The 16,981-nt window shown below is 41.4% G+C and overlaps 1 protein-coding gene across 5 annotated transcripts in view; it reads right to left on the reverse strand.

The window, feature by feature from the left end:
- snrka (SNF related kinase a) overlaps positions 1 to 12,173 on the reverse strand; it is a 157,926-nt gene extending 145,753 nt beyond the window's left edge. For 4 of the 5 annotated variants that reach the window (XR_004561673.1, XR_004561672.1, XM_034173906.1 and 1 more), the window contains exons 1-2: positions 11,920 to 12,173; positions 6,796 to 7,509 (exon numbers count right to left, since the gene is read on the reverse strand). Coding sequence is in view for 3 of the 5 variants with exons in the window: in XM_034173906.1 (XP_034029797.1) it covers positions 6,796 to 7,474 (679 nt within the window). In the remaining 2 variants the exon portion in view is untranslated. Of the gene's footprint in view, positions 1 to 6,795; positions 7,510 to 11,914 lie in introns of all 5 variants that reach the window. The other variant, XM_034173907.1, reaches the window with a different exon arrangement.
- Between the last annotated feature and the right edge of the window lie 4,808 nt (positions 12,174 to 16,981).

Raw genomic sequence — 16,981 nt, forward strand, 5'->3', positions numbered from 1 at the left:
ACCGTGGCTTTTTCATACCGCTGTATACCGTGAAACCGGTTATCGGCCCATGTCTAGTACACACACACACACACACACACACACACACACACACACACACACACACACACACACACACACACACACGTGCGCCTCCACCTCTGCTCTTACCAGAGCATACACTCCTGTCAGCCCAGTAAACAGTGCAGCCGGCCAACCCGATAGCCTAATCAGGAGTGCTGTGGTCGAGCCAAGTCTCTGTAAAAACCGCCACGCAGCTCTGGGTCTTGTCAGAGAATACACTCAGCCTTATTTTGTCGATCTTGCTGACGAGTGACCGGCAGTTGGAAGTAAAGAGACTTGGCAGCGCTGGTCAGTGCGGGTTAGCTCTTAGTCCAGCCTGCAGGCTGCCTCTCTTGTCCTACTTCTTGCATCTGTGTCTGCGCCGCCTGCGATGCCTCAGAGGTTGGGCAAGAACGGCGCCTCCGGGACTTTCCTGCCACAGGATCTCCAGTGGAATATCAAAACTCAGCATTTCAGCAGCTGTATGTTGCAAGTACTGTCTCCCCAAGCTGAGGATCTCAGCTTACTCATATTGCAACTGAGCCTTGCCTGCTCCAATTCCAATACAAAAAACCACACAAAACAATAAAAACAAAAGTACAGATAGTGCCCATCCTCTGCATGCTTATGTGCCGCCATCTTTGTTTGTTATGTATATCTGGACCTGAATCCGATTGAACCACAGCCAGAGTTCAGACCTGAAACTGAATCTCTGGAGAGATCTGAAAATGTCTGTGCACCGACACGCTCCCCATCCAGCCTGATGGAGCTTGAGAGGTGCTGCAAAGAGGAATGGATAAAACTGCCCAAAGATAGGTGCACCAAGCTTGTGGCATCATATTCAAGACTTGAAGCTGTAATTGCTGTCAAAGGTGCATCAACAAAGTATTGAGCAAAGGTTGGGAATACTTATGTACATGTGATTTCTTAGTAGTTCATTTTTAATAAATTTGAAAGAAAAAAAAACTTTTTCCATGTTGTCATTATGAGGTTGTGTGTAGAATTTTGAGGGGAAAAATGAATTTCAGCCACTTTAAAATAAGTCTAACATAAAATGTGGAAAAAGTGAAGCACATCTGAAAATAAGTAAAGCACCAAATAAATTTGGTGCTTTAGTCACAAAATGAACAACTGTTATGGAAATTTTAGCTAAGCTGAACCACTACTAGTTTCCATTTCCACAAAAATATTATCTTGGAAAAATTTTCAAGATCAAAGTCCTGTTAGAAGCGACTTTTCATAAATTAAATTACATATGATCAAAAGTCAGGAGTATGTATTTAGTTCATGCACTTGAATCAACGTTATTTTGTGGTGTTGCCAGGTTTTGTTTTGCTTTTGTTTTGTTTTTTCAACCTTTTCAGTTTCTGGATTCTTTTTCAGATCATTTTCATAGCACAGTGGTTATCTTTGCTATGTACAATTTGTCATTTCTTTTTTTGGCACTTGGTTTCTGACTGATAACTGGAAGATAAACAAAAAGGCATGAAATTGTAGCCTCCATCCAATTTGGTGGTGTAGGTAAATCCATAACAGAAACATGAGAGTGATTGAGGCACTTTTGATTGCTATACAATGCAAATTATTCTGTGGTATGGGATTTTTCCAACTTCTGATTGGCCCATTCAACACTTTCTGAGCTGTACCGCATGCCAAGTTGACCGCTGGTGGAGCCGAGTAGACCGTGCGTGCAAAACGAGTACACCTCGTGTGCAGCGTAGCGCTAGCTAATCGAGCAACGCCTTCTATCGATAATGACCAATCAGATAACGCGATACAACGCCTACTTTGGCTGTCAGTTTCTTGACAAGATGGCAGAAGACAGGTTTGCGTATGTTAGTGACGCTGACTTAAAGCGAATTTTACACGAAAAAGATGCGAAGAACACCCGCAGAAATACACAGTCAGCAGCCAACCTGTTTTGCAAGTACGTCACTGACTGAAAAGGGACATGCGCCCAACTTTGAAACTTATGACAGACGGACACTTGACGGAGTACTCTGTCGATTTTACACGGAAGCTATACAGGCGAATGGCGAACTTTATAAGAAAACAAGCCTGATGACTCTTCGTCACGGGCTTAACAGGCATCTCCAGTCGATCGATGGGATGTCAGTTGGTGCAGTATGACAGTAATAATAAAGAGTTGAAACTTGAGATTGCTTTTTCAGTTTTAGTATGTTTGACAAACTCCAAATTTTCTTGTTTACCATATAATAAAGCAGTTATAGACTTTTGATTTCGGTGTACACGTGATTATGCAGACCTGACAGGTGCATAATCACGGGTACACCTCATCAAAAGTCTATAATTGTATAATATACACCAAATAGGCTTCAATATTACATTCAAATGTCCACAAAATCCACAATCCGGATCAGATCCAGTTAAAACTTTGTCAGTTGATAGCGAGTGCCAGTCTGCACCTCACCTTCAAATATGAGAGTGACTGGGGAACATCTGATTAAGATATAATCTAAAATATACATTAAATTTCGTCAGTCGATAAAGGATACCATCCTACAACCCCAAATCCAATGAAGTTGGGACATTGTGTAAAATGTAAATAAAAAGAGAATACAATGATTTGCAAATCCTCTTCAACCTATATTCAACTGAATACACCATAAAGACAAGATATTTAATGTTCAAACTGATAAACTTTATTGTTTTGTGCAAATATTTGCTCAAAAAAAAAGTTGGGATGGGGCAACAAAAGACTGGGAAAGTTGATGAATGCTCAAAGAACACCTGTTTGGAAACAGGTGAGTGTCATGATTGGGTATAAAAGGAGCATCCCCAAAAGGCTCAGCCGTTCACAAGCAAAGATGGGGTGAGGATCACCACTTTGTGAACAACTGCATGAAAAAACAGTCCAACAGTTTAAGCAATGTTTGTTTTTAACAATGTTTCTCAATGTTCAATTGCAAGGAATTCAGGGATTTCATCATCTACAGTCCATAACATAATCAGAAGATTCAGAGAATCTGGAGAACTTTCTACGCGTAAGCGGCAAGGCCGAAAACCAACATTGAATGCTCGTGACCTTCGATCCCTCAGGTGGCACTGCATTAAAAACTGACATCATTGCGTAAAGGATCTTACCGCATGGGCTCAGGAACACTTCAGAAAACCATTGTCAGTTAACACAATTCGTTGCTACACCTACAAGTGCAAGTTAAAACTCTACCATGCAAAGCGAAAGCCATAAATCAACAACATCCAGAAACGCCGCTGCCTTCTCTGGGCCCGAGCTCATTTGAAATGTACAGACGTAAAGTGGAAAAGTGTGCTGTGGTCTGATGAGTCCAAATTTCAAATTGTTCTTGGAAATCATGGACGTTGTGTCCTCCAGACAAAAGAGGAAAAAGACCATCCAGATTGTTACCAGCGCAAAGATCAAAAGCCAGCATCTGTGATGGTATGGGGGTGTGTTAGTGCCCATGTCATGGGCAACTTACACATCTGTGATGGCACCAACAATTCTGAAAAGTACAACCAAGTTTTGGAGCAACACATGCTGCCATCCAAGCAATGTCTTTTTCAGGGACGTCCCTGCTTATTTCAGCAAGGCAATGCCAAGCCACATTCTGCACGTTACAACAGCGTAGCTTCGTAGTAAAAGAGTGCGGGTACTAGACTGGCCTGCCTGCAGTCCAGACCTCTCGCCCATTGAAAATGTGTGACGTATTATGAAGCGGAAAATACAACAATGGAGACCCCGGACTGTTGAACAACTGAAGTCGTACATCAAGCAAGAATGGGAAAGAATTCCACTTACAAACCGTCAACAATTAGTGTCCTCAGTTCCCAAACGCTTATTGAGTGTTGTTCGAAGGAAAGGTGATGTAACACAGTGGTAAACATACCACTGTCCCAGTTTTTTTTTTTTTAACGAGTTGCAAGCATCCATTTCAAAATGAGCAAATATCTGCACAAAAACAATAAAGTTTATCAGTTTGAACACTAAATATCTTGTCTTTGTGGTGTATTCAGTTGAATATAGGATGAAGAGGATTTGCAAATCATTGTATTCTGTTTTTATTTACATTTTTCACAACAACCCAACTTCATTGTTATTGAGGTTGTACATAACGCTCTCAAATATAAAAGCAATGTGATCTTTTTTGACAGAGTTATAAATTTGTGAACATTTGTTCAATGTTAAAGATAGGGATTTTTCCGATGTTCCAAGATTTTTTTCTTGGCTTTGATATTTGACCTTAAAATTTAATCCATTCTTGCCTATATGAAAAATTGTGGGCTCCATGCTGTTCACAAACAGAGAAACAAACAAACGGGCGAAAGCATAACCTCCTCCAACTTCGTTGGTGGAGGTAATTACCATAAAATTGCATAATAAAATGTAATTTAAACCAGGAAATGCCTTTATCAGTTCAAGTGTAACTTCACTTTTATACCACGACATTATAAACAAATACATTGCTTTTCTATATACATGATTATGACTTTTACCTGAATATAGATGTATGTATAAAATACATTTCAATATGGATTATTGGCCATACCACCCACTGCTACTGTGGCAATAAAAACAATGAGCAAAAAGATAAACTCAGTGAAGTAATAAAAGTACACAGATGAAAATGTTCTTCCTCACCTGTCATGACATGAGCAACACTACGAGGGTAAAAACTACACAGGACACCAAGTTACCTGGAGAAAATTGGTGCAAACAAAGCATTCACGTTCACACTCCTCAGCAGAGTCCTTTATCAGTTTTTAGGGTGATTTGGTTTCTGTGTTACACTAAACAAAGAAGTGGCCAGAATTTTATCAACGTCTAAACCACATCAAGTGTTTGTAAACCAAAACTGTGAAAATACACACACACACACACACACACACACACACACACACACATACAATCATAAGACCGATTTCAGACTCCTTCAGGATTAGCGCTGCTGGAATGAGCACAATGGCTGAAAAAGGAGCTTAACTCGGCACATCTCATTATCCAGCTCCAAAGCTGGACCTGCTCCTCTGTTTGTCAACGTGGATCTACCTGATGAGACACATATGAAGTTACAGAAGGACACACAGAGTCTGTGTGCACTCCGTTAGCGCTCACAGAAAAATCAATGAGCCAGTTAATTTAGAGCAACGGTACACCCACAGACACCAGAGCTACAGGAGCTGCAGGAGCTGACCTCAAAGCACGTGGCCTCAGTCAGCCTGCAAAATGATCGACGCTGAGTCTTCGCTCAGCACTGTGACAGAGTAAATGAATAAATCTACCGTTTGTTCAGACAAAAACACATGAAGCAGGTGTCAGCGTCACTAAAAACCTCATTAAGACAGAGGTCAGAGCCCAAAATGAGAAAATGATGATGCCCACATGGTCAAATGAGGACATGAAAATGAATAATTGTGAGTCATTTTGAAAATGAGGCAAATATTTAAAAAAAAAAAAGAAAAAAATTCTGGTACTTCTACAGCAATAATAAATGATTACTACATACAAGTACATGATCTAATCTGTCATAAATGACAGGAAAAAAAACTGTGCTTTGTCTAACATATCATTTGGATAAGCACCTCTCAAAGAGGGCATCAATTTGTTACATTTTGAATTTTTGGCCATTATCAGAGCCTTATAAGAGGGAAGGTTCATAAGATTGCATAAGATCGAGTGCAACTTATATATTGAAAAATCACATTCTTTGATTTCTGTTGTTCAAACTACATCAAACAACATATCCAAGACGCTGTCCATTGCACAGTTATCTATCCATCTGGCTTATTTTCGTGATTTAAAAGTCTCAGATAATGCTTACACACCATTAAAAACTGGATTCCACATATAGAAAAAAGATCAGCTTACATTCAGGTGCAACTTATACTCCAGACAATATGGTATTTTTATAGCATACCGTATACATATATATTCTACAGAAAATGTATCAAAATTTAAAAGTTTTTAAATTTCAAAATACCACATCAAAGGAGCTCTGAATGTCAGAGAATCAACAAAACTGTAGACCGTGAGCTCAAATCGAAGTAGCTCTGAATGTCAGAGGTTGATCTGAAAGGCTCATCTGGCAAAATGCATGAATTTAAATTAAATAAAATGCATTTATACAGCGCAAATCACAACAAAAGTCAGGCCAAGGTGCTACACAGTAGCAGCATTTAATGAAACCAAACCCAATTTCAGAGGGCTGGCGTTTCTAAAGTATAAGAGACCATGGACCTAAAATTCCACCATTTAAGTTTGGTATTTTTCAAGAGAGGTTGAGGGTTTACTGCTTAAAGTACAACATCTTCATACACTGTTATTGCACAATCAGGAAGTTCTCAGCACGACATGTTACCACCAGAAGTTTAAATAACACTCCAAAAAGTATTACTAAATTTATTTATTTATTATTTATTTCTCATTTATATAGCGCCAAATCACAACAAGGTTGCCTCAAGACGCTTCACACAAGTAAGATCTAACCTTACCAACCCCCAGAGCAACAGTGGTAAGGAAAAACTCCCTCTGAGAAAGAAACCTCAAGCAGACCAGACTCAAAGGGGTGACCCTCTGCTTGGGCCATGCTACAGACACAAATTTAGTGTTACTAAATTAAAAAAAATACAAAAACAAAAAAACTACACCAGCTTTGAGATTTCGAAGACCCAGTTCTAACCTGACAGTGTTACTCTCTAACGTTTTCTTTTTTACTTCTGTGATCTGAAATATACATTTCATTGCAATAATGTCATTAGCACGTTTGTACATACCTACTGCTGGAGCATCATACTCATCGCCAAGTAGTATTTCTGGCGCAGAGTATGCCAGAGATCCACAACTGGTCGTTAGCTTCTTCCCTGGCTGGAACTTGTTGCTGAAGCCAAAGTCCGTCAGCTTGACAAGGCCTTGCTTCTCGAAGAACACTACGTTCTCAGGTTTCAGGTCCCTGTGCACCACATGTAGCCGGTGGCAGTAGGAGATGGCGTGGACTATCTGAGCAAAATATTTCTTGGCCAGCTCTTCGTTCAGACCTTCTTCATGTTTCATGATGTAGTCAAACATGTCCCCTCCATCTCCAAGCTCCAAGATGAGGTAAAGCTTGGTCTGAGTGTCAATCACTTCATAGAGCCGCACGATGTTGGGGTGCTGGACCAGCTTCATGCAGCGGACTTCTTGGAAAAGGTGGCCAGTGGCCACTGTGTCCAACTTGGTCTTGTCAATCACCTTCACAGCCACCTTCTCTCCAGTGAAGACGTGGCGTGCGAGCTTTACCACGGCAAAGTGGCCACGGCCCAGTGTCTTGTCCAGATCATACAAGCCGGCAATCTTGCCGTCATAGCCCCGCTTGAAGCCCGCCATAGCGTGGGAAGGAGACGGGGACAGAGGAGCCCCTGCTGTGGGCAGGGGCGGTTTGGCTGATTTGTGAGATTCCAGCTTACTTCTGTTCATCGAAAGCTGAAGGAGAAATCCATGGCTCCAGCTTCCTGCACAATATGAAACACACTGAAATCAGCACAGATTCACACTGTCACACACACAAAGATGAGATGAAGCAGGATTACTGAGGATTTATTCATAAACATAATGTGGTTCCTCAATACAGGTGACCTGAGATCCTTCCTGCTGAGAAGAACTCAGATAAAGGTTTGGCTGGATATCTGCTGGACAGGTAAAACAACACTCTCACACAAACCTGGCACATGTGCTTACTCCTTGATGTCGTCTGCTAAGGAATCCCCAAACAACATATCGGCATGAGTAATTTGTTAAGCCCCCATCACGCATAGGAAGAATGTGCAAGGACTATGCACGACACGGCAAATACTGGCATAATGCGACGCAGTCGGGAGGAAAAGAGGCGTGGTCAACCGTGTCAGAACGCATCCAGACTACTTTGTTCACACCTGTACAATGGTATCCAAAGCACATGTAGACAACAGGTAGATGACAGACTGCTGTCAGACGGTCATAAAAGGCGCTGCAGACTGCCTGATGTCCAAACGTCTGGATGGTAAACACGGGACCGGAGTGGGAGGGAGTGCTGTGTTCCTCATGCGCACGTGCGCATGAGTGTGCAGCATGTGTGTGCGTGGTGCACACGCGTGGGTCTACAGTTATCACTCAGCCGTTTAGGTGTGTGCGTAAGCATATCGCTGCATGAGCCACTAAGCACACGCGCGTGGCGCACATGATCGTGCGTGCCACTGGACAGCTTTGCTGAAAGTTTGCTGGCAGTGAACCATGCTGTCCCCTCCGTCAGATGGAGACTTTCCAGCGAACTTTAATTTCTTTTTTCTTTTTTGCTCACTTCAGGAGCACAATGCAACTCTGGACACCGAGATGATTGGATTATCACATGGGATTCATTTTTTATTTTGGGTGAGAGGATTTTAACCACAGGCCACGGTCTCGTCTCCACGTCCACACTGCGCTCCTGGACCACTGCTGGAGGTGAGATTCATGTTTATTAATGCTGTCATGGCGTGGTACAACAGTTCCATGAAAATTCAGTAAGGTATATCTTATATATTATATTCCAATTCTAAGGTGGAACTATGCTAGTATATATAAAGGTATATCTAAATATCTAAAAAGGAAGAGTAAAATAGGAGAGTAGAAAAGAGTAGAGTAGAGCCACTTAGGTGCCTGGTCTTGAGAACCAGGGATGGTTATACTGTTGTTATATCTCCTACAGAGTTAGAAGGTGATCATAATTTACAGTGGTCAGATCCATTCAGCTATGAGCCTGACACGTGCAATGACGCGTTACTGTGTACCACAGAGAGGCGCAGCTGCCCATGTTATATACAGATATGATGGAGACAATAGTTCACATTATTTAAGTCACCCACGGGAAGGAATGGACAAATATTTGTACTGTAAGGTCTACTGTGGATATAACAGCCTGTTCAGATTTGCAGCAGCGTGCACACAGTAGTGCACAGTGCTTTCTGTTTGATAGCCGCTGTTCACATTCACTGTATATGATAATTCATAATTATTATTAAATACTGAAACCGTGGCAAAAATAACAGTAACAGTGCGAAAACATGTCCTATTTCACGCAGCTCCCATGATCTGTTGTTGTTCCGGTGTCGCAGACCGAACTGTCCCCATAAAAATCAGTCCACCCTGCCTTCACTGTGCATGCGTCATTTCTGAGCATCAGTAGTGTGCGTCATTTCTGACCGTCAACAATGACTCAGTGATTATCGCCTCGTTTCTGCTTCAAACTGCACTCCAGTCATCATCTGTCTCAGCAACAAATATCTGAAGCTTTTGTGCAACAATCATTTCCACATAAATTCAGCATTATTTCATCATAAAAGACAGAGGAAGCAATCAGAGCATAGCACATCTGAGTCTGATGTGCTGCTGTGCCTACATCATTTCGGAGCGTCAGTAGCGACGCACAGATTATCACTTTGTTTCTCCTTAAAACAGCCTCATTTCTGCTGAACACTGACTTTAGAATGATTTAAGAGGTTTTAATTTGTCATCTGATTGTTAATAATCACATTATTCCCTTTGATCGCTTTGGGTGTACAGACTCAGACTCAGACGCATGCGCAGTGAAGGCAGGGTGGACCAGTTTTTAGAGGGGGCCGTTTGGTCTGCGACACCGTTCCTTCAAGAACCCTCAGATTTTCAAAAGCTCTGCATCTCGTAAGGGGGAAGGACTGGTGGCTCCGCTCCCTCGCATCTGGTATCGCCCCTTACTAGATTTTGCGAGAAAAACCCCTATTCTGAATCATGCGCTTTTCATCTTCTGATGAATTCTTTATGATCTTTGGGGGAGAAACAAATTCTACATTCACTGGTCTATCAACCTGAGTCTCTCTCTAATGCCTTGAATCTACCAAATGCGACTTTATGACAATGTGTGGTCTGCAGTTTTGTTGCATTTTGCACATGGCTTCAGATTCCACGGGCAGCGCTTCAGGAGTGCAGTGTTTGTTTATTTGGTTATTTTTCCTTGATACTTGTTCTACCAAGACTGAATTGCCTTCGTAGTTACACTGTTTCTTTTTACCTCCGCCAACAAAAAAGATCAAGTTTCTTTTATATTTGAGAGCATTACGTAGGATGGTATCCTTTATCGCCTGACAAAGTTTGATCTGGATTGGATCCAGATTACAGATTTTGTGGTCATTTAAACATTGAAAAACCGTTTAATGTATATTTGACATTATATCTTAATGAAACGTGCACCAATCACTGTCATATTTGAAAGTGAGGTGCAGACTGGCACTTACTATCACCTGACAAAGTTTGATCCAGATCTGATTCAGACTGTGGATTTTTTGGACATTTGAATTTAATATTGAAAAGCCCAGTTGGTGTACATTTTGCATTATCTCAATCAAAAATGCCTCAATCACTCATTTTTGAAAGGATTTACCGACACCACCAAAACTGGATGGAGATTACAATTTTATGTCTGTTTGTCTTCCAGTTTTAAGTTGGAAACCAAGTGCCAAAAAGCAATGACAAATTTTGCATAGCAGAAATAACTAATGTTCTGTGAAAATAATCTGAAAAAGATTTCAGAAACCTAAAAAGTTGGAGGAAAAAAAATGCACAAAAAAACTTTTACTCAAGTGCATGAACTAAATACACACTCTTGACATTTGATCACATCTAATTTAGCTTATGAAAAGTCACTTCTAACAGAACTTTGACCTTGAAAATTTTTTCCAAGATAAACTTTTTGTGGAAATGGAAACTAGAGTTGGTGGAGGTTTGCGCTGTATGAGAGCAGTGCTCGTGTTTGTCTGTGTTTTAATAGTGTGTAATGCTGTTACTTATAGAGGCTGACTGATGTACAGTTTGGCCGATAATATCGACTGATATGAGCCTTTCACAAACATATCAGTATCACAGTTATTTTGCTGAAAAGAAAACTTTTACTTTACAAAATAAACAATGCAGAAAAATTGTCAGAAACTGGAAATGGTGTCATTGCATAGTTTATCCAGCAGAAAGTGGCCTGACAGTATTGTTTACAATGCTGTCGGGCCACATGGCTGGGACCCCCATCAACCTTTGTCACATTAGCTACAAGAGACAGAGGAAATGCAACCAGCTCCCATTCATTTTCAATCAGAGAGGAAAGTGGTTGCTACGCCACCAGTAAGGCAGGGCCAAAATAGACATGAAGCCTATTTTATGCAAATGCTGAATGATGTCACATGCCAACTTCCAATTCAAGTGAAGGCAGCACAATGTATGTTGGGTGGTTGATTGTTTTATTTATAGTTATTTACAATAAAGTTCATGTTTAAACTGCAAAATATCAAACCTTAACGCCATTTATTTGTCATAAGGGTTTGATAATTAAATGTTAGCAATCATTATAATAGTCAATAGGTATTTTATTTAATCAAGGGGCTATCTGGTTAATTTCAGCAGTAATAAAAGGTAATGTATATATTATTATTAATAATAATAATGACATGATATTAAAACCATTTGTAAGATGTACTGAGGAGACATTTGAAGTTGTTATGACAGGATGATGACCAAACATTAACTAATTTATAAAGTACCACATAAAAGAGGTTTTGTTTTTTTTCAAACTGACGGTCAGATTAGTGTTGTTAATCAGAACATTAGAAGAGTTCAGGGGCCCGTCTGACGTTAGCTTCACGGTTACCGGAGCTAACTGCCGTTCATCATTGATTGATCACTGCAGCTAGCTGGCTTTAATGTCATCAGATCGGTTATCTAAATTATCCCCCGCTGATTCATAACCTCGTCCATTAATAACGCGTAGTTACACAAACAGATATTAACCATGTTCTCGATACACAGGTGCCGCTTTAAATGACACTCATAGACTGCACTCAGCTAGCTGTAGTTAGCATGTAGCAAGCTAAAGTTACTCACTTCCCTCCGGTAAACACTCCAGTCTTCACCGGCCACTTTGGCCTCCGCCCGCGGCTGTCTTCCGAGGCTTTATGGCAGACTATAGCAGCAGCCTATTTGAGGGGTCCGCGGCACTCAGGGGGTGCCCATGGCCGGGATTCATCAGTAAAACGAGGCGTCGCATCATCAGGAGCAGCGCCTCCGATGCGACTCGTTGTTTCCTCCCAGCAGAGGATGCGGCGTTCACAGAATCAGAAAAGTGTCGGGATTTGCATCACTCGTCTTTTCATGCTCACATCGAAAAAAGCTACTTACGTACAAATAAATCAATAAAAGAATAAACTTAGAAATACCTAAATCAGTCAAAGAATAGATATACAAATGCATGAATAAATAAAAGAATACATTTTGAAAAAAACTCAATAAATGTAGAAATACCTAAATCAATAAAAGAATAAATGAACAAATACATAAATAAACAAGAGAACAAATTTCAAGAAAACCAATAAAAACTAGGACTGCAAGCAGTCATATACGGGCCGCCAGGTCCGCGCCACCGCCTCCCCGGGCCAGTGTGATTTCTGTTCAGGGGTCCTCTTCACACAGTTCAAGTTTCAAGCAAATCAGTCAGTGCATGAAGCAGTTATGACATGTTGATGGGTCATCCACTAGGGGGTGCTCAGAGCACAAACAGAGGGGCCGGGTGTGTTCAGAGGCTGACTCTCATCACAGTTCAAGTTTCAAGCAAATCAGACAGTTTATGAAGGAGTTATAACAAGTTGATGGTTCATCCAGTGGGGGGCGCTCAGAGCACAAACAGAGGGGGCCGGTGTGTTCAGAGGCTGACCCTCATCACACAGTTCAAGTTTCAAGCAAATCAGACAATGCATGGAGTTATAACATGTTGATGGGTCATCCACTAGGGGGTGCTCAGAGCACAAACAGAGGGGACAGATGTGTTAAGGGGCTGACCCTCATTACACGTGTGAAGTTTCAAGTCAATCAGGTAATGCATGAAGGAGTTATGACAAGTTGATGGTTCATCCACTAGGGAGTGCTTAGAGCACAAAGAGAGGGGCCAGGTGTGTTCAGGGCCCAACCCTCATCACACATGTGAAGTTTCAAGTCAATTAGGCAAAGCATGAAGGAGTTATCATGACTTGATGGCGAAAGGTCAAAATGGCGGCGCCATAACGGCCACACCCTTTGACATAGAGAAAAGCTTTTGATTTTTGATCAGTATAGTCTCTGAATGATCTGAAAGAAATTTGAAGTGCATTGGACAAAATCCCTAGGAGGAGTTCATTCAGATACAACATGTGGAACTCACGCCAAAATGACACAAAAATTCAAAATGGCCGACTTCCTGTTTGGAGTAGATCAATGGTGCAAGAGACTTTTTCTACGTCTATGCAAGTCACACATGTACCAATTTTCATCTCCCTACTCCAAAAACCCCCCTATGAGGAGGGGTTTTTGAAATTTGAGGTATTTTGCCCCGCCCATGGGTGACGCCCCTATGAATTGTAAGAGGTTGTCATGCTTGACCGGTGTATCAGTTTTCATGATGATATGACAAAATTAAAGCCATCAAAAGGAGGAACGTAATTTCATGGCGAAGGGTCGATATTCGGCACGCCGCCACACGGAAGCTGTTACTCGTAGCTTCACGTCGAACATCATGTACGTTCACCAACTTGTTCTGCATGTTTTAGAAGAGGAATGAAGTTGATGGGGTTAACTATGTGACATCAGTACCTGCTAAAGTAAAAACAGGACATTTCCTGTTACCACGGGGGGTGCTAAGGCAGAGGTGGGAAGTTCATATATGTAGATGTTCAGGGCAAAGCCGTCATCATGTCCAGCACCTTTGAAGGATCTACAATGAAGTATGTGGGCGTGACAGCCGTTCAAAGTGAAATGGCGTGTTCTGAAAAGCTCGCCAAAGTTTGACGAACTGTAGCACCCACGCCTTTTGACCTACAGAAATTCTTTTGATAACTTTTGATCAGCATGGTGTCATGATGATGTGTACCAAATTTGAAGACGATTGGATGAAATCCATAGGACGAGTTCGTTCAAATGTAACTAGTGGAAATGTCCAAAAATGGCAAAAATTACTTCAAAATCAAAACTTAAAATAAAAATGGCCGACTTCCTGTCGACATTTCACCATGATGCTAAGAGACTTTTTTGTACGTCCTAGCATCCTAGCATGGTAAATACGTGTACCGAATTTCGTGAGGCTACAATAAAAAAAACAACAATGCAGAGGGGTTTTTTGAAAATTTGTAGGGGCACTATTTTGCCATTTTGCTGTGACCATGTTCGTGACCCCCAAAATATCGAATTTCAGATCCGGCCGGATGACTTTGGAAAGTTTAGTGAGTGTTTGAGTATGGGAAAGGGCCGAAATTTGGATTTGAAAAGTGTGAATAATAATAATAATATAATAATAAACAGCACAATTACTATAGGATCATTGCAGGACATTGTCCTACTCGGGCCCTAAAAATAATTGTACCAATAAAGGGACAAATTTAGAAAAAAATAACTCAATAAATGTAGGAATACCTAAATAAATAAATGACAATTATGTAGAGCAAGTCCAAATAATTAATATGTCTGGAAATGTTGAAATAATTTAATTAATTATATCCCTTTTTATGACAAAATGTATTTCTTTATTGATTGATTGATTAACTGCTTCATACTTAAGTTATTTTTCATCTTCCACACCAATAATTTCAAGTCTTCTATATTTAGAAAAGGAAAACCCAAATTCTTAGCAAGTTTCCTCCTTGTTTCTTCGGCTGCACAAAGTTCTGTCAACACTGAAGGCTGATTTTAATGAGTAATGCAATGGTAGTAAAAGTAATATTATAACAATTCTACTGCTATTACTATTATTATTATTATTATTATTGCTGCAGCAACAACTGGAAGAGCACTCATTGGAGTGCACACTGCTGCAAAGAACAAAGACCTTTTTTAGCACATCTGTGTTGCTTCTGAATGACACAAAGTAGAGAATTATAGGTAATTAAATGATGCACTGGCTTTGATGTTTTCACATGCATGTATGCAAACTTGGAACAGTACATGTCTTGAGTTTGAACTTTCAAGATTACGCAAGGTCAAAGGTCATGTGTCAAATATAAAGGTCATATATGACTTCATATAGTAGCTGTAAGTGTAATTTTAACAATTTCGTCAAAGCAGCATTTCTAAATATCTCCTGTGTAATCAGCTTTGGGCCATCATTTTGACCTTGAGCTGTGACCTTCTCTGTCGCTGATTTTGATCGAAATCAGATCACTTTGTCTTTGACTGACTTTCATTCGTTCCACCAAGTTTGATCCAAATCAGATCAAAACACTGTGAGGTATTTTATTCACACAGAGACAAACACACAGGACCGAAAACAATCCAGCCACTGCTGCCTGCAGGTGTTAAAAACAGCTAAAACCAGGAAGGCACACTTGTATGCTGAGCACCCCCTGCTGGTAATTTGTACCATGGCATTCACTTGATTTAGAGCTGCTTTGATGACTTTAGTAGAAAAATTAGTTGAAAATTAATTCATTTGCTATAGCTACTTGGGGTTGGACACTGACAGGCCACCAGTCTGTTTTTGGCTCAAACACTAACCTGCATGCAACACAGTGTGACAGACACACAAACACAAACATAAAAATAGCTGAATCACTGCTCACTACTCTCAGTATGTCTGCGTATTTATTGCAGCGTTGACAAATAAAGTTGACTTGACTTGAACATGTGTGGACAATCCTGTAGCCCACCTCTGGCTTTAGGGCTGATGTGGAACAAAGAAACACGGCATCTAACCCAGACCCAAAAGAACAATTCTGCAAGGGTTGCAAACCAAACACTGTCTCACAGGGTTTCCTGCTCTTTATTTATTTCATTTATTATTATTTTGTGGGTTTCTCTCTAGTTTCTTCCCACAATCAAAAAACTTGCTTATTTAGGGTCTGCTCCTTTCTCTACCCGTGACCAAGGCAGCGTCTCTACATCTGGAGTTGGTCCACAGGCCAACTGTGGCTGTGTCCTCTGTATCTTCCTTTGTCTCACCAACCACCTGCATGTCCTCCCTCAGCACATCCATAAACCTCCTCTTTGACCTCCCTCTTCTCCTCCTGCCTGGTGGCTCCATCCTCAACATCCTTCTCCCTATATACCCTGGGTCCCTCCTCTGCACATGTCCAAACTATCTCAGTCTCACCTCTCTGACTTTGTTGTAAACCGTCCCACCTGAGCTGTCCCTCTGATATGTTCATTCCTAATCCTGTCCATCCTCATCTGTTGGGAAAGTGTAGTGACACGGACCCACAACAGGGGGCGCAAATGAACGGTCAATAGATGAGCCAAAATATAACAATTTAATGTTGTGAATGTGCACAACGAACATACAGACAATCTCAGAATATCATAACAGTCAATACACAAAGGTGACGTGTGGGCAGGCTCGAGGATAGAAGACGTCTGTCCTGAGAAGAGCCGGAACCACACGATTTCCGCCGCCCCAGAACCTGGTGAATACTGGAGCCGCCAAGTCCCGAATTCCCAGGTGATCACCGTCCCCGACTGTCGGATCTGGTACTGCTGGCGAAGAACAAAGACAGTCAAGTGTGGGTGTGTGTACACCCAGTAACAACAACGGTGGGAATGCCACCTCCACCTCTCACTCAATAACTTGCAGAGTACTGTAGATTCCTCAGGGGAAAAGAGTGCCTTCAGCGCTCTCACAGCTTCCACCGACGGAGGAACTGGTACTCCTGCAAACACTCACAATATACAAATATTGCGATTACAAAACGGCTGAGGATATTACCTCCTATGAAGTATGATATCTCGGCAACGAGGTGGAGATGACGTCTGGTCTTTATGGAGTGAGATGATGTTGAGTAGATGGGTAACAGCTGTCAAGAGGTAATGAGCGACAGCTGTCACCCCCGGCTGTGTCCATGGCGGCAGCGCCCTCTCGTGCCTGAAGCCCGCACTTCAGGCAGGGCGCCCTCTGGTGGTGGGCCAGCAGTACCTCCTCTTCTGGCGGCCCACACAACA

Source organism: Thalassophryne amazonica, chromosome 7 (assembly GCF_902500255.1).
Source record: "Thalassophryne amazonica chromosome 7, fThaAma1.1, whole genome shotgun sequence".
Classification (NCBI taxonomy): domain Eukaryota; kingdom Metazoa; phylum Chordata; class Actinopteri; order Batrachoidiformes; family Batrachoididae; genus Thalassophryne; species Thalassophryne amazonica.